The following is a 24,046-nucleotide window of genomic DNA, read 5'->3' on the forward strand; positions in this document are numbered from 1 at the left end:
AATTTTTCATTTGATGGACTCGTCGGCACGCGGAGAGCGGTCTTGAATGCCATCCTCAAAAGTGTGTCGGCCTGCTTCGTCTCGGACTGTGTGAGAGGGTAGCAGGGCACGCTGTATGTGAGTCTGCTCACCACCAGGCTTCTGACCAGTCGGAGGGTGTCCCTTTCTTTCATGCCTCTGTTCTTGGATGTTACGCGGGAGATCATGCGTGATATCGCCTTGACACTGCTTTTGAGGAGAGTAAGGGTGTGCAAGGCCCACTGTTTGGACTGCAGCCACATGCCCAGCACCCTGAGCAATGGCTTCTCTGGTATGAGGTCCCCGTTGAGGCGTACCTCGAGTTTTCTTGTTGGGTCTGTGGGGACTGTGGGGTTACCCCGGCCTCGCTAGACTCGTAGGAGCTCAGATTTCTCGGGGGAGCATTGTAGTCCCCGTTGGCTGACGTATTCTTGGATGAGATTTGCTGCAGTTTGCAGCCGTTCTTCCTTTTCAACGAGGGAACCTGTCATGGTCCAGAGTGTTATGTCGTCCGCGCAGATTGCGTGCCGAAGACCGCCTGTTTCTTGCCCGGTCTAGGGATCATGATTATTCGTGCGTGTTTCCACATCGCCGGAACCGTACCTTTTTCCCAGTGTTGGTTGATAAAGGCCGTGAACGCGGAGATAGACTTGTCGCTCAGGTTTCTGATCATGGAGTGCGTGATGTGGTCTGTTCCCGCCGCTGTGTTACAGGTGGTGGCTGCGATGACCGCTCTCATTTCGTTTTGTGTGATAGTTTCGAAAAGTTGAAACTGTCGTTCGCACTTTGTGCGCTATTTCTTGCCTTCTAAATGTGCCGACTCGCCCAGCTCTCGCTTATTCTATTAATTGGTAGGAGGTCTCCTATAAGTAATTTATTGAAAGGTTTAGCGAGAAGGAGTGTTACAATTTCGAAGATACACACTGCTAAATGTGATCAGGACAAGCGAGAGAATGGGGAACGACCGAAGCCGTAAATGTGTTGGTATTGCAACATAAACATACTGTAACCACCATAGGCCGATATAATTCCTATTCGTCATTGGTACATGAGCGCCGGTTTCCCTATGCGTCAAAAATAAGAATAATGTAAGGTAAAAAAATGTAAGCATGCAGCTAGCGCGGCAAAGACAGTTATAACCATAATATATAGGTAAGCCTTCGGACACCCAAAGGCTTTACACCAACCTATTCAAAAGCAACCCTTGGGTCCTTCCGACGTCCCGCTCATCTTGCACAAAGCACTGCGCACGATAGAATAATCCTATCGCGTACAACATGAAAAACACGAAAACAAAAACCAAAGCGCAGAACATCGATCCACAGAAAAGCGGCCGCTTCTCACGACTAGCACCTCGCGACGTGCGGCTCTGGACAGTGAAACGCAAGCGCCAGCTCCGGATGCCGCATCGCCTGGAGCCTGCAGGCGTCCGCCATCGGTTCTTCGCCGCAGGTGCTGTGACAGAAGCGCATAAAGAACATCTTCGTCGTTCTGTGCTCGTCCGCCCACCACCACGAGGAGCCGGCCGCGCGACTCTCTGCCGCTGTAGCCAGCATGGCCGCGTCCAGCGCCCAGTTCACGAAGAAGAGCGCCTCCGCTTCCACGACCGAGACGTTCCTGCTGAGGATCCTGGACGCCTCCTGGCGAAGGCACTCGACTTTCGCGTCGACCACTTCTACCAGGTCTGACTGGTGTTCCTCCCCTACCCGCTTTGATCGCCCGCTCGTTCCGCTTTCGGCCTTCCTGCCGCCTGCGGTATCTCGGCTTCCTCGAGCAAGAATGGGTGTTTCCTCTGAGATGTTCTTGATTGACCAGGCAGTGTCGCGCACGTTCTTCTCCCTCAGCATTGACCCACGTCGCGCGCTGCCAGTTTGGACTCCGGCGCTTGCGTCGCGAGACTTCCGCCTGAGAGCAACTTTTCCTCCAGGATCATCTTCCCCGGAAGACCCAGCGGCTTCCTGCACTGCCTTGTTAAAGACGGCCGCTCTGATCCACTGGACCAGAAGCCACACGCCCACCGTGGGGAAGTTGATCTCGGGCCCGGAAGAGTAGTACATCATGTCCGCCACCAGGAAGTCGGCTGGCACGAAGATGGCCGAGTGGTCTTCGAAGTCGCCGACGTCGACTCGTCCTCCCAGTTGCCGCTCGACGGCGCGCTCGTCGTAGTAGCTGTCGATGCCGTCTCGACTGGCACGCACCACGTTCAGCAGGAAACGGTCGTCGTAGCGGGTGGGCACGGCACTGATTGGGGAGCTCCGAGGCCAAGCCGTGACGCTGTGCTCGCCTGGGCACGTTAAGAACAAAGGGTTTCTTGAAGTTCGTTAGGCTGGAAAGGTGACGAAATGAAATATCGCTGCGCACTTTTTTCTGAGATAAAAACCATATTTGCTATGCCGTTTCCGTCATCGCGCTAAAGGCACCCGCGATATCAGTTTGTTGCGCGCTCCAAAATTTTATAATTACGAGTAGAGACGAGAGTCAGAGTTGTAGGCAACGAATTACATTTAACAAATTACTTGTAGTCGATTGAGGGTTTCTCTTTTGGTAATTTTGTAATTTAACGGTCACATTGCTTACGCAGTAGCGCTTACTACTGTAATTACGTTAGTTTTTTTTTCACTAACCAATTACATGCACTCAGTTCCATTTCGGAAGAAAGAAGCCCACGGGCGACGCAGTTCTGAGCGCTTAAATTTGGCAGGACGGAAAGTACAAAGGTTTGAAAATATATATGCCGGTATCCTCCTACCCACAATCAGCCTCATGCAGCCTCGATCACCTGAACTTGCATGCAGATTAGCAAATAGGCTTGCAGATTAGTACAGTTCTATTGGAATTAAGGCCGACCTCTCAGCTTTTCCACTATGATCATTCTTTTTTATAAGAAGTTGTTCGCTTAGTGCAATCCATAACTTCTCCGACGTGAACTAACTTTTCAGCTTTTAGACGCATATGTTTCAATCTCTTTGATTTTACGTGAGTCATATGCCCCTACTTTTGTGATTATAAGATGCGAACAGTGTTTCTAGGGCTGAATATTATGCAACTTTACATTGAAATTCACTACACACTTGCACATCTTTTCAAGGAACACGAACGTCGTGTGGCGTCCATCACCGTTAGACGTTTAAGTCTAAATGGCTGACGACTGAAAAGCTCCGAAAGGAGCTCCACCACACGTTAGCCGACAAAGTGAAATGGTGCTTCTATGGACCTTTGGCACATTGATGCCAGGAAAGCACCGAATACTGTTTTAGAGCGCAGCTCTTTGGCATCCGTTCCTGGGTTTCGCGTCGTGGTCGGCGTTGTCGTCGGCCTCGTAACCAGCTCCGCCCCCCTTTCATCCCCCCAGCGCTAGCAGCGACCGAATGATACCGCTGGATGCCGCTGACGCCGCTAGAGAGTCAAGATAACGTGACTGCATAGAACACCGTCGCCGCCATGCAGAAAGACGAGGAAAGGGACCCGCCCCCCTGTTCTTGTGTGGCGGATAGGGTGCTCTTCAGTTGCCGACGCGCCGGTTATTTCACGTAGGCCCCGGCACGTCGACGAATACGTGACCACCTTCCCACGGCTAGACCTGGTTCTTAGCGCTGCGGAAGCGAGGGTATCATATTGTTTGTGTCGGCATCGGCGGCGTTGTCCCTGAAACCAACTCCGCAGCTGGGGTTGACTCACTATCGGCGTCAGCGGCATCAGTCAGTCGCTGCTATCTCTTCCCTCCTCCCTTTATCGTGTTGTCCGCTGGCTGCGCGCGCTTCTGCCCCCATCGTTTGCCGCTGGGTGTACACGCCGCCCCCCTCCCCCCTCTTCCTGCGAGTCTCCGGTTGTCAAAGCGCCGGCTCGAACTTAAGTCCTTTCTTCGCTCCTCCTCCAATGCAACCCCTGTGCGGTGGCAATCAGAGAGCCAGATCGGTGGCGGCGGATCTGTATATGTGCACCGCCCGAGCCGAAATTGCCGCTGCCGTTCGCCACTGCGAAATTATCTGCCAGTTCTTTCTGAGCCATGAGCGAGACGACCGATGGAAGTCCTCCGTCTGCTGCTGCTGCTGCTGCTGCTGCTGCTGCTGCTGCTGCTGCTAAACGAGCTGCCAGAGCAGAGGCCCAGCGCCGTCGCCGTCAGAATCCAGAGGTGCGTGCCGCCGAAGCAGAAGCTTACCGTCGCCGCCGTCGAGATGATCCAGGAGTACGCGTCGCCGAAGCAGAGGCTAAGCGCCGCCGCCGAGAAGACCCTGCCGTTCGCGCCACCGAAGCGGAGGCTCATCGCCGCCGTCGAGAGCAACCAGCAGTAAGCGAGGCTTTAACCGTCCATCGATCCACACCGATGTTAGTAGTGGGGGACTTTAATGTTGACAAAGACAAACAGCAATTTCCTAACACTTATGCGGGAGAACATCCCGTTCCTCTCGCTCGTAACGCGTCCCACGGCTGTGACAACCTCGCGAGGCACTTGTATAGATCTCGTCTTTGAGAATCAAGCATTGGTGTACCAAGTCGAACATATATCAGTCTATTTCTCCGACCACAAAGCTTCCTTCATGACTGTCAAGAACTGTTAGTGGAGTCTTTGTTAAAGGAATACGTGTGAAAAATAAAAAAAAATTCTGTGATAGCGCATACATGTGTTGCTCGATTTCTTTTCCTCAATCTATCGAAAAGGTGAAACAGCTTATTTGCTGCGCTCAAATTTCGCATTAGGAAGTAACGTAATCGTCGGTAATTTTTTTTTTTCAGTTTTTCACTGGCCCTATCAGGAGCCCCTTCTGCTAGGCCTAGGAATAATTCATCCCTGTGTGTCATCGAGAACACAGGCCCGAGCATCGGGGCATTGATAATCACAATTTTTTCAGCAAGGTATTAGTGCGTTACTACACAGTCCTTCTCTGCAGCATGTACGTCGAGCGTGTTTTCAGTGCCGCTGCAGACGTTTTCGCAAGAAAACGACCGGAAATCAGCGAATAAATGCTTGAAAAGCAATTCTTTTGCAGACAGATAACGCGGGAAGGGCTGCAGAGGACGCATTGAAATATTCTGGTCAGGTCGTTCCATTTACTGTATTTGCGCAAGCAACCTTAAGAAATGTAGGGAGTAACGTAGGGCCACCGATTACTTTTGAGTAATTGCTCAATTAATTTTGTGGTGCAGTGATTGGCAACCGCAATCAATGATATCTTGAAACAAATTATTGTAATTGTAATCGGTTACTTCTTTTCGATAACGTGTACGAGTATCGTGAGAACAGATTACTCTAGCGCGTTCTGCGGCTTGAAAGAAATATCTTGGTAATCTATAGAATTAACACTCTAAAGCGAAAAGATTGACGGTAATCTACCCATTGCTGACAATGACCGAGTGGCCGTTAGTTTGCTGGATAGGCTCTGCGGTGACATCCCTGTAAATTGGTAACAACATCAAAATCCCGTAATTCGTTTCGACAAGCGCCAACCACAATGGTTCTTTTCGCCGGCGTCCAGTTTTATTTTGAGAACACAAGTTTGTTCAATCAACATTGCCTTCGTTTGCCCGCCTGCATGCCTGCAGGCTGACCAGCATGCACCGCTACTGCACCGCAACTATGATGTGTTTGGCTCTACATTACAAGCGAATGCAACAAGTGCTGCATCGCATCGTTCTTCTAGCGCACCGCATTCATGTAAATGACGGTCATGCACGAAAAAGGCGAATCGCATTCACGCGAAAGAAGGCAGTAGTTGGAAACAAGGTAATCTGTCTCGCCTGGCGTGTCGAATTGAGCGAGAGAGACGGCTGCCGCCTTGCGCTCTGATCCACTCACCGGCGGAATGCGAATCGCCTCAGACAGGTCCCGGCTAGTTCCAGACGCGGGCGAATGTACCACATGTAAACGCTGTCGACGTGCTACTGTCAAGAATGCGACGTGAAACTGTCGAAATCATGTAAATGTAGCTACAGACGCGACAAGGCGCATTTACCGTCTACGTCTTTGGTTTCCAGCGCGACGATCTACTTAGGAAGCAAGAGAAGTGACAGGAAAGAGCATACGGCGCTCTTTTCTGTCACTTCTCTTACTTCCCATTATATCATCGCGCAGCTAACCAATGATGCAACAGCAACGTGCCCGTTCAGCCACCCTTACCGACTACGACGACCTTTAATTCGGCCAAGTCGGTATCCGCGATTTCAAGCTCCCTCGCTTTGGCGCTCAGGACGACGCCTTGGCGCAGTGTCTTCGCCATTGCATGAAACGCGGCGAGCACTGCCTCTCCCAACACCTTCTTGGCCACCCAGTGGGGGAAGAACGCCTTGAAGTGCTGGCCCGTGATCTCCACGCACGTCTTTGTGGCGTCTTGCGCGGCGGCGGCACCACTGTGGAGGATGTAGGCGTACTTCATGACCTGAGCAGAAAGCACGCAATGCGGTGGCAGCGGGGCTTCATATGTGCACCAGCTGAACGAACTCCGTATATTTGTTGTTTTGTGTGCAGCAGTAACATCTCTTCTTCGTAATACAATGTGTTATGGCGATTTTAAACTTTAAAAAAGAAAAACTATCTGTGTAACCAAGTGTTATAGGTAGAGTGTGTGTTTCCTTCGAGAAAAAAAGTGGCTCATATTTAGGCAGGAACTAAAACGGTTTTTAAGTGTTTTGAATGTCTGTTGACGTCAGGAAAAAATGCCGATCTCTTCTTTCAAAGTAAGATAAACGAATTAACGTTAGGTTTATCTATTTATTTACTTAATAAAACTGTGATTAAACTTCCCTGTCTGTCTGTCTGTCTGTCTGTCTGTCTGTCTGTCTGTCTGTCTGTCTGTCTGTCTGTCTGTCTGTCTGTCTGTCTGTCTGTCTGTCTGTCTGTCTGTCTGTCTGTCTGTCTGTCTGTCTGTCTGTCTGTCTGTCTGTCTGTCTGTCTGTCTGTCTGTCTGTCTGTCTGTCTGTCTGTCTGTCTGTCTGTCTGTCTGTCTGTCTGTCTGTCTGTCTGTCTGGGTGTCTGGCAAGGCAAGGTCTGTCTGTCTGTCTGTCTGTCTGTCTGTCTGTCTGTCTGTCTGTCTGTCTGTCTGTCTGTCTGTCTGTCTGTCTGTCTGTCTGTCTGTCTGTCTGTCTGTCTGTCTGTCTGTCTGTCTGTCTGTCTGTCTGTCTGTCTGTCTGTCTGTCTGTCTGTCTGTCTGTCTGTCTGTCTGTCTGTCTGTCTGTCTGTCTGTCTGTCTGTCTGTCTGTCTGTCTGTCTGTCTGTCTGTCTGTCTGTCTGTCTGTCTGTCTGTCTGTCTGTCTGTCTGTCTGTCTGTCTGTCTGTCTGTCTGTCTGTCTGTCTGTCTGTCTGTCTGTCTGTCTGTCTGTCTGTCTGTCTGTCTGTCTGTCTGTCTGTCTGTCTGTCTGTCTGTCTGTCTGTCTGTCTGTCTGTCTGTCTGTCTGTCTGTCTGTCTGTCTGTCTGTCTGTCTGTCTGTCTGTCTGTCTGTCTGTCTGTCTGTCTGTCTGTCTGTCTGTCTGTCTGTCTGTCTGTCTGTCTGTCTGTCTGTCTGTCTGTCTGTCTGTCTGTCTGTCTGTCTGTCTGTCTGTCTGTCTGTCTGTCTGTCTGTCTGTCTGTCTGTCTGTCTGTCTGTCTGTCTGTCTGTCTGTCTGTCTGTCTGTCTGTCTGTCTGTCTGTCTGTCTGTCTGTCTGTCTGTCTGTCTGTCTGTCTGTCTGTCTGTCTGTCTGTCTGTCTGTCTGTCTGTCTGTCTGTCTGTCTGTCTGTCTGTCTGTCTGTCTGTCTGTCTGTCTGTCTGTCTGTCTGTCTGTCTGTCTGTCTGTCTGTCTGTCTGTCTGTCTGTCTGTCTGTCTGTCTGTCTGTCTGTCTGTCTGTCTGTCTGTCTGTCTGTCTGTCTGTCTGTCTGTCTGTCTGTCTGTCTGTCTGTCTGTCTGTCTGTCTGTCTGTCTGTCTGTCTGTCTGTCTGTCTGTCTGTCTGTCTGTCTGTCTGTCTGTCTGTCTGTCTGTCTGTCTTAAAAGCAAACTAAAGGCCCATAAGGCACTACGGACAGAGTGGATACAATGTAAAGCAGATTAAGATACACAAACCAGCAACAAAAACTGAACGCTGAACAACGCTTGAGTAACAACAATAATAAAAAAGAAAATTACGGTATATATATTCACATATTTTCGTAAGAACCATAAACAATGCTATTAGCGGTGACTTACAATGACTCATTTTCGACACTTCCAAGCCGAAAGGGCACTTAATTGATTGCAGGAGCTTTAGACACATTGAAAAAAACAAATTTTCCGGCAAGATATACATGCAGCTTTGTAGCGATTATCATTTCAAGACAAGAGGTACGAAGGCTCTAAAGTGGGTTACTGGTAAAGCGTATAGTTTTCTGCAGCAGAGGAGCTGCGGGAAAGCGCGAGTTGAGAGCTACACCGGCGCCGGAGCGTGAGTCATTAGCAAGGATTCCAGCTGCATAGGCGCGCGCTCACGCCACGCGCGCAACCCGTCGGAGCCGTTTCGCTTCCGCCAGGGAGAGAAAGGGCAGGAAAGGGATTCACGCGCGCTGCGCCGGCTTCCTTTCCGTTCGGTCTGTGAAAACGGAAGGGAAGGACACGCATCGGCCACGCTTTGTGCGCTCTTCCAAGGAACAGGCAGCGTTCGACGAGCGGCGAGCGGCGGTGAGAACTCGCCGGTGAAAGCTCACGCCGTCGGCGCACAAATCCAGCCATTAGAGCCGGCCGAACTCAGGCAATCCGGCAGCAACGAGAAGAAGATCCCGAGCTGAGGTATCGGGAGGCCGAAGCCATCCAGCAATTACTTTGCCTTGACGAGGGTCAGGTGCATGCAGGACAAGCTCAGCTTACCCTAATTTTCCGGTAGTGGAAGGGTTGGTGATTTTCTTTTAGGAACCAGGCAAGGTATAATGCAAGCATTCCGTTCATGTTCTCCCATATTTATTTTTTTAACACTCCGCGCTCACGACCACAGTATCAGGGCGACAATGCAGACGAAAGTGCCATTCGAACTCTAATAATACGCGCAAAGAAAAAGAAATTGGAACTGGATCATCAAGTTATCGATGTCGTAGATTCAGTAAATAAGTTTTGTGGCGGACCTTCAATGCGGTTTAGCAGACGGAGGTAATATTTCCGTAAATCTTATAGGTTTTAATATTTCAGATGGGCTAAAATTCCACTGCTCTATTTTGTGTCTATTACCGTCCCATTTTCTTTGGTTTTGGCATACTAATATACTTTCGATATATACAGATAAGATTTCTGTGTCATAGCTCTCAGTATTCTTTGTAGGTCATCTATATGAAATTGCGCTATTTTATTTTTTTACCTCTAACTCCCACATTGTGTTTTATTTCAGCATACTGCCGACATTTTCTTCCGTCACATCTCTCAATATGAACGGAAAAGAAAGCGCATGCTACTTTTCAGAGCTGCTGTCAATTGCAAGCGCCTTATCACATTCATTCAATCGGCTGCCTCTCCAGAAGCTGCCCAAAAGCGGGACGTTATACTGCGTTGTGTTCTTCCTCGTTGAAACGTCTCACCAGCGACTTAGCGTCCATATAGCTAAGTAAAACCAAGTTTCGCTCAATTACTCAGCTCACTCAAATGCGCAACTCTGAATACATACCGGCTGTTCAGTGTTTCATTTTTGTCGTTTGTTCTTTAGTACATCACATCCTGTCTTACGCGTTACTTGAGCTGCTGCTCACGAGGTCGCGGGTTCGTTTCACAATCCTGGAGGTCGTATTTCGCTACGTGGAAAAAAGGTCTCGTTTACCGTGATTTGGACTGCACGCCAGAGAACGCGAATCAGTGGAAATTAATCTGAAGCCCTCCACCCCGCCGGCCCTCAAAGCTCACTGCGTAGAAGTCCCGGGGCGCCAAGCTCCACAATTCAACTGAAGTTCTTGGCCAGCTCCTGTAGAGCTGCCATTGAAGACGACGTCACGCCCACGCTCACCTGAGCGAGCAGCACCATAGCCGAGTAGACGTAGGCCCTACGAAGGCTGGCGGCTGCCAAGGTAGCCAGGGTAGCCCTGATTTCAGAGAGGCACCTTACGGCCACCAGGCTGTCGGCCGAGTGCGCGGGAGTTTCGGGCGGTGCAGCCTGGTTCAGGGCGTCCACGAAGCTGGCACCGAACGATCCTTCGCCGAGCACTCCGAGGGCCGAGTCCAGGAAGGGCTGGGTCCTGTCCGCGTCTTCCACGCAGCTGCGAGAAATCCCAGTGCGGTGGTTCGGGGGTTATGACGTTCTGCTGATGAGCATGAGGTCGAGGGTTAGATTGCAAGCCGTGACAGCCGCATTTTTGGCGGAAGCAAAACGCGAATACGCTCGTGTATTTAGTGCTCGTTTGAGAACAGCAGCTGGTCAACATAAATCTGTAGCATCCACATCCCCCTCTCCCCCCCCCCACAAGTACGGCACCCCTCATAAGCCATTGTGCAATCTCGGGATGTTAAGCAGCCATAATTAATGTTAATTACGAGAGAACAGTGGTTTAGCAACGTTGAAAATGAGTGAACAGGATGATAATTTAGTCCGTGTTCGGAAGTTTTTCGGCAAGGCGCATCGGGAGATTACTTGTTCGGGCACTGTCGGGAACTATCACTGTGTAAAGCTTTAGTGCGCCATGAACAGGCTATCGCTCGCTTTCTGTTTAAGGCCGCGGTATCCACATTACGATGACAGAGGACCCACAGTTGCGAGAGACATGAGAAGGCACACCGAATTGATTTTTGGAGAAGGAAGAAGTATCAGCCAATTGAGAAAGTAGCCTAAAGCTGCAACGGTAGCCCGTGGGGACGCTTCCAGTTGGGTGTTCCAACTAGTGTTCCAACGCTTCGCTTTGCCAATTATTTCGGCTTCGCTGCATGCCGACATCTGCTGGCCACGACTACGCGCTCGTGTGCACCCACATAGTTATGTATATTGTAAGTGTGACATCACTTAGAACTTCAGTATGCACCGACAGCTCGCCCAACCATCTCCACTCTCGTTGCCATCACCTCTGAACGGCTTTGTCGAGGTCGAGAAATGGGGTGACACTCTGCTTGCCAATGTCCAACTCGCCAAGCGTCACGTTAGCGTAGAGACCGACGCGAGCGCCGCTCAGCGTGGACTGCAGGCTTTGGCCGACGTCGACGTAGATGCGCCCCGCCCTGGAAGACACGCTGACCACCGAGGACAGGCCGGTCCCCAAGCTCGTTCCGACCACGAAGTCCAGCAAGCCCTGCGTGCCCGTGGTCTCATTGATGGCGTCGAGGCGGCGCCGGAGGCCCAGCGCGGATATTACGTCACTGGCCGATGCTGTGCGGTCACTCCGGGACGACAGGAACGAGCGGCAGCTGTTGTAGAAAACTGCCATGCTGCCTTCCTCGTGACCATAGAGATGCAGATTGCCTAAGAGGAAGAGCAGGGACTCGTGGATGACGACCGTCAAGTTGTCCGCACTCTCCTGCGAAGAGGAGAGGAGTATAGGATGTTCGAGTTGGGAAATTGTCGAATGGAAGCGAATACGATTATTGGAGGAATAGGAGATTAGAATGTCGAGTAGAATACCGAATATTTCCACTTACTGAACAAATTTCGTAAACAAATTTCAAGGTACTATGGAGTCCAGTTGACAAAAAAGAAATTATTTGATATACATGTATGACCTTTAACAAGGGGACGTCTGTTCGACTGAGCCGCTTGTAAACTGTAAACACAGGAAAATTAGAATACAGATGCACCAACTGTTAACATCTTTACGAGCACTTACATGAGCATTTATCCCAGTAGACTGCGACTACAGTTTTTGCCCCTTGGAGTATTCCAACCAAAGCGAACATTTTCAAAATCCGAATAGCGTATTTTCGAATCGAAAACAAATAGAATAGCAAAAGCTCGTCAATTCATATTCGTAATTTCTTATATTCGCTGCGATGTCCATCGTACAGCCTCAGAACATTCGCACTCAGTGCACTGCGAATATGAGCGCGTATTCGGGTATGTTGCTTTCAGGTGCACTTTAAGTAACGTAGCGGCCAGATGGCCACCTGATAAATAGTAGATGCATGTTGCTGTTGGGCGTGCTGTTGGGAGTTGTACAATAGGCATAAATTGCGACGTGAACTAGGAATCAGTTATTAGATCACCCGTTCCGGTAGTTAGCTGGATGTATGACGCGTAATCCCTATGTTGCCGGTTTCTAAACGTGAAGTATTCTCGAATCTACGTTTTTCTTTAGTATGAATTAGGTCTCTGTTATATATGCAGGCGAGTTTGGAAAATAAATGCATTCGATTTGTCTTGGAATCGTTCGCAAGTGAATTGATGCGATAGTAGATGTTAGCGTTTAGCACAACAATGAGAAAGAGTGCACAATTAGTTGTCGTCGTCTTTCTCTTCGGTTGCCTAGGTGTATGCTGACAGGTACTACTTGCCTAATTTGCTAGTGTGACGTGTATTCCTTCAAAGACGAAGCCAATCCTTTGTTCCCAGCCTCACAGTGCTCGATGAAGGTAACAGCGTGAAATTGATCGACTGAGAATACAACCGATAAGTCTCAGCGAAACAACGATACGGCACTAGTAGCACACTTTGTGCTTGTCTGACGTGAAGGCAATTACGTGCTTTGTAGCGGTGAACGGCTGTGCTCAAGAGAAGTGTTTGTGCTCCCTCGCCAAGTGTTACATCCCTTACAAACGATGCGTAAAAAACCAGAGCAGGAAGACGACAGCGACAAAGACGATTTACGTTATGTTCCTCTGTGCATCGTTTAAAATGGATCCATTCCCACCTGCCTAATCTGCAGTGGTTCTGACATACTCCGCTCCCTCTCTGCCATAGTTTCAAGCTCAAGATGAAGAAGCTGCCGTGAAGAGGAGGCATGGCACGTATGACCTCATGAGTGCACATGAGGCATATATCATTCCGGTCGGCATTCGTGCCAGCCGAAATAATAAACTCAAACCGCCGTTTCGGTAATAGGCATACGCGACGATTACTCACAGATCTTGGACACATGGCTTATGTCTGCAGACCGTGTTCATTACTGGGCATCGGTTAATATTTTCCATGGGCTCGGTTAGCTTTCAATAAACACGGTTATAAGTTCATAGTAAAATTAGTTTATACCACTAATTTTACTTGCTATCCCCATGTGTCTTCAATTAAAGAAACGCTTTACATTAAAGACCTTGCATCGCGGCGAAAGTGTTCTCGACTGTGCTTTTTGTAGAAATATGGCAATCAGATTCTTCAAGAAAATTTGCTCCAACTACAATCGTGCCCTTCACCTCGCACTAACCTTTTCCGAGAAGTTGGCGCACCCATTTGTCCCATATTCGGATTCGTTCGGATTTGTTTGCACGGAAAACCCGAGGAGACTCGAACCACTTTCCTGCCTCCATCACTGCCGTCTCTAACACTGAGAACTTCAAGACAGCTGCAAAAGCGCATCATATTTGTTCTAACCTCTATTCTCCGTAATGCTGCTAGGGTACAATATGCCAAAACAACATGCCTGCGTACAGCAAGCTTATTAGCACAACCCTTTACTCTCGATACGTATTACGCACCCACATGGCGCGGGAGTGTGTACCTGTCTATAGGTGCTCCGATTCGGCTTCGAGCTGCGCCACCTGCCGCACACGAACCGGTCCAGCTCGAGGCACGGGTTCGCGAACCAGTCCATGGCGTGGACCATCTGGTCCACAGCTACCAGGCAGCCGGACACCGCCGGCTTGTTGCCGCTCCAGCAGCTCTTCTTGAGTTCGTCCGCGATTTGAAATATTTGCACCCGTCGAAGACTCGCGTCGTGCTTCAGCACCAGCGCTGCGATCAGCAACACGAAGATCAGCACCGGGGACAGCACCAGCATGGCGATCAGGGACTTCCGGTAGCGGTGTCCGGCATGCGTGTCCTTGAGATTCATGAACCGGGGCAGCTTGGAGCTTCGAACTGTCGGCAGATAGAAAACGGCGAATACAAGTTAGCCGCTTGAAATGTCTAGCGTCGATAACGGCCCTCGCTAATTGCCATAGGTTGAAATGCTGCGCGAATCTGCTGCAGCGTAAAACTTGCACAGATCGCTTTCGCTTCCCTCGCATCTTGTAGGAATGTTCTGACCACTGAAACGTTTAGCTGACCCAGATCTTGTGAAAAGGTCCTCTTATCTTCACTTGAAGAGAAAGTCTTTGGCTAGTTGTTACGCTGCTCTGTACTTGATTTTGTCGTGAACTGGGTGAAAGATATGCACAAAGGAGAAGGGAGTGCGTGTTTTGGTTTAGTTTTTAGCTTTTAGCTTGAATTATTCATAGGTCGGTTTACGTTATTTCATTCATACACTCCCAGATGACTCCAAGAAAATAAGACAGATAAGTGTCGCCTATGTGCATATATATATATATATATATATATATATATATATATATATATATATATATATATATATAACTTGCAATCAAGTTTAACCAAGCTTCACCATGCTATGCCTTATCTTTCGCTACGGGTGTCCTGACCTAGCCGAGATAAGCCACTGCCAATGTTACTCACAAAGCAAAAGACGCACTGGAACGCGCAGATGCGCGCTGGGGAAGCTGTAAGCGAACCTTCAGCGACGCCAAGATTTGGTGCTGCGCAGAAGGCGGCACAGGCGGCATTTGAGCAGACGACTGCTGCCTAAAGCCGCACCTTTAAAACAGATTTTTTGCGTAGACGTCAATAGTAACAAGTATTGTTACCATTGCAGAAACTTTTGTGGCCCTTGATGAAATTATTGAATGCGAAGCATTTCATTGGCGAATACTTGCCAATTTGACAGTATCTGTCTAGCCGCCTGCGTCTTGGTGCTCGCAAGGTCGTTTCGTTCACTTGGTATGCACCAAAATTGGCATAGCATGACATGACTTTATAATGAACTTACATGACCCGCCATGACATGAATAGCATATGTGTGTCATGTAGGTCATGAAACAACCACCTGCGTCTTGGTGCGCTCGGTGTCATTTCGTTAACTTGGTATGTACCACAATTGGCATAGTATCACAAGAATGTGTGATGAACATAAATGACAGGTGATGACAATAATGTCATGACATTTGTGCCCTGTCGGTCGTAAAGGAACCGCTATGCCTTCGTGCTTTCATGGTCGTTTCGCTAACTTGGTAGACTCCCCGCACACAGCTTCGCATATCATCGATTCCCACAGAGCGTGTGATCTGCCTGGTTGCTTTTTTTTTCCTCGTGACGTTTCACACATACAGCCAATGGTCTTATCAAAGCACTGTGACGTCATCGCGTCCAGATATTATGGCGTGGGTTTCATGGCGCCATAGCAAAGCTGTACCTACCTTTAGAGAGGCATTGTGCATCCTCGCTGCATGTTCTCGAGTGATATTTGGCTCACCTGTTCATGGAACCATTCTCTCACGTCCAGTAAGAGCTATTTAGTAAATGAATTCCAGCGTTTTACGGGCCAAAACCCCGATTTGATTATGAGGCACGCCGTAGTAGAAGATTCCGGATTGATTTCGACCACTGTAAGGGTTGGAGGATGATCTCACCGCTGGCATCCAGTTGTAGGAGTTGTAGGTCGTAGGGAGGAACTTGGGAGGATTAAGCGTACAGGGTTTATTTACATAATTACATTAGAACAAGGGATACATTCTACAATCTAGCGTGACTCCCAAATGGAGCCCGCAAGACGAAGCATACAGCATACGAGCACGAAGCTCCAAACACACAGCTTGTTGAACACGAGCACACAGCTCGTGGGCGCTATCACAGGGCGCACAGCTCCCGAGCACACAACTCACGAGCACCCTCAGCAGCCGCACAACTGCTGCTTATAAACACTCTGTCCTCCCTAGATCCCTAGGTGAGGGAAAACGGCAGTTCACCGCCAATTCGTAGCGTCCAACGTCATCGTAGTCCACCCGCCTTTTTGGAGGAGGATTACAAACACACATTCCGCACAGCTTTCACTTCTATGCCGAGGAGAGCGGGTTCTCGCTGACACGTGTCTAGACCCGAGCTGATGCCTTTTAATCCCCGAGTGGACCTCGCACAGTGGCCGCTGCCGCTGTCCATTATCTGGCGTCTTCTTCAAAGGCCCGTGAGAAGGCACCGCAAGGCATCTCCTTCCAGGAAATCCCCCTGCTTCAGTCGAACCGTGAAGGCGTTGGCAATTTCACTAACAATAGTTGGTCCACCGATCGCGTTTAGTCATAGCGGCGCCGAAGATGTGTTGACGCGGCACCTCGTGGTCCCTACGAAACGAGTCGGCGCGGCAAGTGTTCCATGGTCTCTTCGAGGAACGTCGCCACGCTCGCCGCTGCAGCTGGCTGAGAAAACTTTACCTGTCTGCACCTCTGCAGGCCATTGCTGACACCCCCAGGGGACCTTTATTATTGCCCCAATGTGTGGGATTTGGATGTTTTTGCGTTTCGCCCCCATCGGAATGCGGCGGCCGCGGCCGGGATTTGATCCCGGGACCTCGTGCTTAGCAGCGTCACACCATAGCCGCTAAGCCACAGCGGAGGATGAAGAATTATTTGCGCTGCTCAAAGAGTGTTGCAGGATTCCTTTAAATCACGGGTGGTTCTGTTCACCGATTTCAAACCCACCAATGTTCTTTTTTTTAACTTCCTGGGTTAAAAGCGGACACTTATATTCGCAGACTACATACAGATGCTCAGCAAAAAAGAAAAAGAAAGAAAAAGAGAATGTCTGCTTCGGCTTCGTAGCTTTGGCTGCGCTCTTGCGGAAAGTTGTTGCCGGGTATAAATTACTATAGCTATTCAAGTACAGCATGCGACATAATTCAAAGCAAATATTAGCACAAACTACAACATGCTTTTTTCAAATATTCCGTGCCAAATCGTAGAATAAGTCACGTGCTATTCGATAATTAGGCTGAAAGCAGTAGAAGCATTCCAGCGCCTTATTTTGTGCTCTAACTTCGTCGTGAAACTGCAACTCTGTTTCATCATACCACATAATCCTACGCGGTCCTCCACAACATTTCTCTTCCGTCAACTGACATTCACTCTGGTGTGCTAATAGACCAACGGGTATCTACTCTAGGCATTGTACCACAGGTCCGACTCTATTTCTTAATCTCAACCAGAATATTTACTGTCCTACATGAATCCCTATTTCACGAAGAAGTTCACCTTTTGTGTCCCTAAAGGCTAAGTGCAACGAAATGTCGCTAGGATCAGATATGTTATAAATGAGTACTATATAAAACTGAAGTAATGACGCCGAAGCTGCAACGTAGGTAATTGAAAATCTCTCTTATTAACCGCCCTTAAACGGCACCTAAGCAGACGATCGACGCTTGAACCCGTTGGTCCGTGTATGTGACGTAATTCCTAACACTTCCTAACATTCCTAACATTTTTTAGCACATCGTGGGCAGCCACGGGAGGCGCCTACTTTGAGAAGTCATGCCGAGAACCCGCTCATTACGAGTCATGCGTCACTTCTGGCGGGTGTTAGCGACGGCATTTTTTGCGGTATCGCAATCATACACTTATGTGAGCTAGGGTGGTGGCTTGGGCGACTTAGTGGTCCGTAATCTTCTACGTACAGTGCACACAAACACCCGACACACAAAAAAAGCCTGACGCAGACTGACTCTAGCGAAGCGCAGTGTGCATGTGGCATACTTCCGCCAGCCTTTGGTGACGCATTCAGTCGCATTTCTAACGTAAAACTAGAGTCATTTAAGGCTAACAACTTCGCACAAGGTCTGATCTATATTGTGAGGGTGCTCTTCATAACGCCGCTTTTTCTCCTGCATTCCACGTGAGCTGACAGATTGACGTGTCTGGGCCATGTGCCAAGCAAGCCTGCAAGCCCGAGCTCTAGAAGCGAGTCAACTCTTCCGCCGTTGTGGAAGCTGCATTTCTGTTAAGCTTGCTCTCGGCCCGAATCAATGCTTGTGTATATTAAACGCTTTTATAACTAACCTCACGCCTCTCAGCCTTGCCTCAGGCTTGCCATGCCGAAACAACTAGACTATATCTGAAACGAGGCATCGTACGCGGGCCCTAATTTCGTTGTGGGCGTGGGCGCCGACCTGTCCTTCGGGCTTACAATCGTGTTGCGAGAGCCTGTCACTCACTGTTGTACGGGGTGGCCGACAGCGGAACCTCGGGAATGCGCAGAAGTTCGGTATCGTCCCTCTCGTCGGAGAAGTAGACGTTCCTACGCCCCGCCTTCTCCGAACTGGACCCCGCCGCCAGGGTCGTCGGGCTGGCACCCGGCCGTGCAGCTGCCGAGGCCTCCAGCTGCGGCTCGTCGTCGTCACACGCCCAGTGGATCTCCGACACGGTGCTCAGACGCTCGAGGCACTTGGGCGAGCGGGCGTCGCGACCGGCGGCCGACGACGAGGAGTCCCTGGAGACGCGCTTGAGCAGCGCCAACAGGGCGCCCGTGCGCGGCGTGGTGCGACCGCTCGAGAGGATCGAGGTCCACGAGTTTTTCGGAGAGCGCACGGGAGACGACGGTGACGTCGTGGTTGGCGGAGGAGACGGCGTCGTCGCCCTATCCCTGCACGCTGCTTCGGAGACTGGAGACAGCGGCCGCTGTGGAGACGTCCTGCCCTTGGCCGAGTTGGCTTTCGCGTCGTCGCTGAGGTCTACCACGGGTGTGAAAGCACTGGCAGGCACCGGCGTGGATATGGCCTCTTCGAGGCGTTTCCCCGGATGTATAACGGGGGGTCTTGCCCGGGTGCCAGATTTCCGAGACTCGCGGCAGTCCGCATCGTTGGTCGATTCCTTCTTATCAATAGCTCTGTTGTGTACGGGAAGCGCAGATCCTGTTTGCATGGGAACCTCCGGTTTGCTTGGCCTCTGGTGGTATTTTTCTCTGATTCTGAAGAAGGGCACCCTAATCTTTTTCTTCGTCCTCAACGAGAAGTTGCGAAACTGGCTGGCCGAGTTCTCATCCCCGCTGCTTGTCGAAGCGTCACCTGGCGCCATGGATATCGTCGTCGATAGCGCCGCTATATCCGAATCGCTGAACGATTTGTGTAAGCCGGCGGACACGGGCGTGGCATTGACGGCTACTCCGTCTCGCGTGTCAGGGTGAACGCTGTGTCCACGAAGGCGAGTCCAAGTGCCACCCGGTCGCTTGGTCGAAGTGTCTTCGGCTCCGTCTCTGGCTTCGCGCTGCTTGCCGAAAATTTTGGGCGTTGCCTGAACTGCGAACGCCGTCAGGCCCGTGGTGTCGCTGCTAAGTGCGGACGAGACGGTGTTTTGTCTCTTCCCTTCGTCGCAATGTTCTTCCTCGGCGGACGCATGGTTTTCAAATTGGAACGCACTTCCGTTGCTGGCGTTTGCGCGGGAAAGGTCGTCTTCTCCTTCGGTACCGGTTTCCAGGCTCGCCTGTGTCGACGCTGCCGACTCGGTCACCTCGGAAGTCGAGGGAGCCACAGATTCCCCGGGCGACGTCCTCTTCGGGGTCGCCTTACGCTTCTTGCTCTCTGACTCGGAGTGTCGTCGCGTCTGGTGTGGCTTCATTGGGTCAGATATGACGTCTTAGGAGACGACCGAGCGTACGCTGATTCGGTTCCTTCTTCCTCACGAGCTGGCGCGAGGCCGAGACAGGCCTGTTATGTTGCTACTAGATATATGGCACATGCCCGCTACGGGTGATTGGACGAGGTGATGTAAGGGAGATTCTTGTGTGCATAAAGATAGCGTAACATACTTTTAACAAATAAAAGAACACAGTTGGAATTTTGACGCGAATCTCACCGAAACAAATAGGAAGCTTTACAAGCCCACCGGAATCAGTTCACGTTCCAAGTAGCGCCAGTGCATTTCACGGGATATGTGATGGCCGATGCAACAAATTATGTAACAGCATGTGCAGTAATGGTTAGATTTTTTTCATTGAAACGCAGCCTCCAATCTACAATATATGGCATCGCGATAAAGAAATCACTCCGCACTGCGTAAGAAGACAGAGATAGAAACGCTGTATTTTCTTTTCTGAAGCTGAAGACGCACCAAGCATGATAGGCAAGCGATTTTCTGCGGAGGTTAAAGTTCATCCTGAGAACAGTACACAGAAATGATGCACGAAGAATCTCCATTACGCAAACTGGTAGAAGTGTCGTTTGTCATTTGAAACATTAAAATCGAAATTTTGAAAAACCATAGTTTTGAGGTTATTCAAGCATTGGTATATGTAATCGCTTGCATGAATTGCTTGGTTGGTTGTTGCTATGTGATGTGGGGAGCGTAACCCAATTTCACGTTCATCAAGGTATCGGAAGTTTGGAGGGTTAAAGAAACTAAAGAATTCTGTGAAAATAACTTTAAAAATCTTACTGCATTTTTTTTCTTGTGAGTCAGCCCATACACATACGAAGTGGACGAGAATTGAAACCGACGCGTTCAATCCTTTTCTTTTTTAAGCACAACCATATAAAGCCAAGTGACAATGAAGCCAATAAAAGCGTAAGAGCCATTTCCTGTCGCTGAGATTGAAAAGTAGAAAATAATGAGAAAGAAGGAAAATGATGGTTGACGAACATGCAACTTGCCGCCTGTGGTAGCCGCACCCACAACCTCCGCATTACGCGTGTGTTGCACTACCATTTCAGCTACAGCGATAGCTATCAAGCCGACCACTATCTCGCTCAGGGCCATGGTGGGTGGCTGTGGAACATGCTATTTTTACCCGATGGTATCATGTAGTACGTGAGCTTATGAGCAGAATATGAAGCGAATATTTCATTTATATTGCGGCGATGAATAGAACGAGAATACGACCCGTGCCATGAAAGTCGTCCTTTTCCTCCTCGGAAGCAGTATTCAGCAACGGTGGTTGAGTAAGAATTCGAAACGGAATAGAAAGCAGGGTTCTGTGTAGCTTTACTTCAGAGAAAAGAGGGGGGGGGGGGGAGGGGGACGTATTGTGTGGTGCTGGCAACATCCAACTGGTCGTGGAATGCTGGAATTGGATGGTGCCCTCGTGAGCACAATGGAATGTTAATGCGCAAACAAGTCAACCTTAAGTCATTCAGGACCAGAGTAGTTTGCTGAAATTTCGTTAGCAAGATAATCAATAGTGTGGTCCGAGGTAAAGGGGACTGATTGAGCCTATGAGGGATTTTTCAGATGCTGTAGACAAAAAAAAAGATTACGTTGCCCCCATATTTCGAAGCACTGCGGCAGTTCCGGCCCACGTGTTATGGGCAGTACTAACTCTTTCACGTTTTCGTCAGGTATAGGTCGCAATAAATATTTCGCACATGCGCACTAATCATGTTTCTTCGAGGAAGCTTACGAAATTTAACGCTAAGTTCCACCTTTTCTAGCTCTTCATTGTTTCCTGCAGTCCTTATCCACGCGTACTTCAACCCGATTGTTGGCCCATCACATATCGTGGGTGCGTGCCAGGTTTTGAAGGATCATTGTCATCATTATCATCATCATAGAGAACTCTGGTCAAAGAAGGTTAATTTATAATCTGCCTGCTCTAGTTCCAGTTGTCTTCTTTCTGAAAGTGGCCTCCGCTGAGGTGGTGGAGTGAGGAGAGACGCCCTTTCTCGTTTCCCTCTTTCTTGTCGTTCCTTTCGCTTCTAACCGCTGCTTCGTTTAGTTCTCTTTCCTTGTTTCGTATCGGTGCTGGTGCATGCACAAGCTATAGAGTGTGTCGTCAGCTTACCATAGCGCTTCAACCTCAGAAGCTGGCGGCATGAACGGGCTCTTCCGGTGCGGTATTCTCCTCTGTTGTAGCATCAGCGGAGGGGCTGGGAAGTGTAATCTTCGACAGGCAATGTGTCGGCCCGGAGCTCGCACCCTCATGGGCATAATAATTTTTTGTTTCCGCATAAACTTCTATCAAAGCACTTTATGATTCCTCCGACAGTAACTGACCACCCTCGCGGACATCAAATCTAACCATAGGAGCGAGCCATAACAGCAGTGGCTGTAAACAGGAACAAGAAAGAAAAGTAAATATATATTGTGGGCATTTCGAACGGCCTGGCTGAGCGCTTTCTTCGCACGCTCTCCGACATGATCTTCAACCGGACCACTCAAACTTGAACGCAATTTTGCCATTCGTGACTTTCGCGTATAATACTGCCATACAACGCACAACTGGCTACTCGCCATTCTACCTTGTATATGGCAGTTCGCCCTCTTTTTTTCTTGACATCTCCTTCTTCTCCGCCCCTGTCAGTCCAGCTGCATCCTCTTGGGGACAATATATAACCCTCCTCCTCCATTGGCGCCAGCTCGCGCGCATCAACACTGGAGCTAGACAACATGATCGCAAGAACCTCTATGACGCATCTCATCGCGTAGCGTTCTTCCGCCCTGGCGACGAAGTGCTCCTCCGGACACTAGTTAGCACTCTTGGCTTGCGCGACAAGTTTCAGCGTCGGTTGATAGGCCCATACACAGTTTTGGAACAGACGTCTCCCGCTAATTATCACGCTCGACCTGTTGTGATCCCTAATGACCGCAGATGTCGTGTTGCCGAGAGCGTCCACGTCTTTAGTATGAAGACTTTCAGGAAGAGTTCGCCGTCCCTTGATGTTGCGGCCAGGCTGGCCTCCCGCACGCGCTGTAAATTAGTGTGGGCATTTCTTATGCACTTCTTCATTGTGTGCACATGATTATCATCACATCGAGTTCTTCGTCTTCATCGCTTGTGAGGACTCATCTTGAGATTGATCTGTACCTGTAGTGTGATCGGTCCGCCACGTCTTCGGGGTGTATGTGATTTAATTTTTTTATTTTATTTTGAAATACTGTCAATCCATCGCAAGGATTGTTACAGAGGTGGGAGTGAATACATAAACAAAATGCACATCGATAAATTTCCACATGCAGGCAATGCAACAGACAACGAGAGAAAAAAGCCAGTCAGCAACATGATAAGCACCTGTGACAAACGACGTCTTCCACGAAATAATTAAACAATTCAAGCCTTGGCTCATCAACAATTAATTCATCCAAGGAATTCTAGTCTCTAACGGCTTCCGGAAAGAAACAGAAACGAAGCACGTTATCAGTACAATTAAATTCCTCTAGGGTAAGTTTACGTTTATTGCTTGTTTGCCTGGAAGTGTTGCATGTAATGAATGGCTTGGGATTTAGCTTGAAACTATGGTTGAACAAAGAATACAAGAAGTTTAACCTGAGCACGTTGTCTCGGCTAGACAAAGTTGGGAGGCCAGCGAGTTGCAGGATTTCGGTTGGGGAATGCGTTCGTCTGTAACGATTGAAAATAAATCGCACGGCTTTCCTTTGTACCCTTTCAAGTGTGAGAATGTTGTGCTTATTGTACGGAAACCAGGCAACGCTTTAATATTCCAATATTGGTCGGATAAAACTGATGTAAGCGAGAAGTCGTGTTTCAAATGTAGAGCCCATAAGCGAACGTTTAAGAAAGAACGATTTATGTAATGCCATTTTGGATACTTGTTCAACATGCGTGAACCAGCTAAATTCATGGCTTATCAATACTCCCAGGTATTTATAACGTGAAACATTCTGTAGTATGGGGCCATTAATGGTGTAGGCATAGAAAAGGGTCGATTTATTGTTTGTTATGGTCATATAAACTGCTTTCTCCGTGTTTAATGCCATCTGCCAATCTATCCACCACAGGGCTACTACGTTCAGGGATTTGTTAAGTTTTATTTGGTCATCGCGAGATTTCATCGTGTGGTATAACACACAGTCATTGGCAAATAGTCTAATATTTACGTCAATGTGGTTTGTTATATCATTTATGTACAACAGCAACAGCAGTGGTGCCTGAACAGAACCCTGCGGTACGCCAGATAAAATGGGAACGGTATTTGATGCATGGTCATCATACTGTATATACATACAGGTAAAGGTCCGAAAGATCATCTGCAATCCAACACGTGAGAAGACAATCTCCTACTATGGTCTTTAGTTTATAGATACGTTTAAGGTGAGCAACGCCCTCAAAAGCTTTGGAAAAATCCATAAATATTGCACCAGCTTGTAGTTGGCTGTTGATATCTTTGGCAAAGACACTTAGTGTTTCAATTAATTAGGTAACAGTGGATAGGCC

General features: G+C 49.1%; 2 protein-coding genes across 7 annotated transcripts in view; one reads left to right on the forward strand and one right to left on the reverse strand.

Moving 5' to 3' along the window:
• sick (sickie) overlaps positions 1 to 24,046 on the forward strand; it is a 1,048,559-nt gene that overhangs the window by 307,068 nt on the left and 717,445 nt on the right. The window lies entirely within an intron of this gene.
• LOC139048735 (uncharacterized) lies at positions 1,020 to 19,594 on the reverse strand. The gene is made up of 6 exons (XM_070523280.1): positions 18,099 to 19,594; positions 13,569 to 13,927; positions 10,990 to 11,438; positions 9,944 to 10,193; positions 6,134 to 6,392; positions 1,020 to 2,302 (listed from the first exon to the last, which is right to left on the reverse strand). The coding sequence occupies exons 1-6, from the start codon at positions 19,495 to 19,497 to the stop codon at positions 1,365 to 1,367; spliced, it is 3,654 nt and encodes a 1,217-aa protein (XP_070379381.1). The 5' UTR covers positions 19,498 to 19,594; the 3' UTR covers positions 1,020 to 1,364.

The sequence above is a fragment of the Dermacentor albipictus genome, chromosome 8 (genome assembly GCF_038994185.2).
Source record: "Dermacentor albipictus isolate Rhodes 1998 colony chromosome 8, USDA_Dalb.pri_finalv2, whole genome shotgun sequence".
Classification (NCBI taxonomy): Eukaryota; Metazoa; Arthropoda; class Arachnida; order Ixodida; family Ixodidae; genus Dermacentor; species Dermacentor albipictus.

Coding starts and splice junctions, on each gene's coding strand:
- LOC139048735 (XM_070523280.1), bottom strand. CDS start 19,497: ATGAAGCCACACCAGACGCGACGACACTCCGAGTCAGAGAGCAAGAAG. Junction 13,928..18,098: donor GTCGGCCACCCCGTACAACA/GTGAGTGACAGG, acceptor ATCTGCCGACAG/TTCGAAGCTCCAAGCTGCCC. Junction 2,303..6,133: donor ATTAAAGGTCGTCGTAGTCG/GTAAGGGTGGCT, acceptor TAACGTGCCCAG/GCGAGCACAGCGTCACGGCT.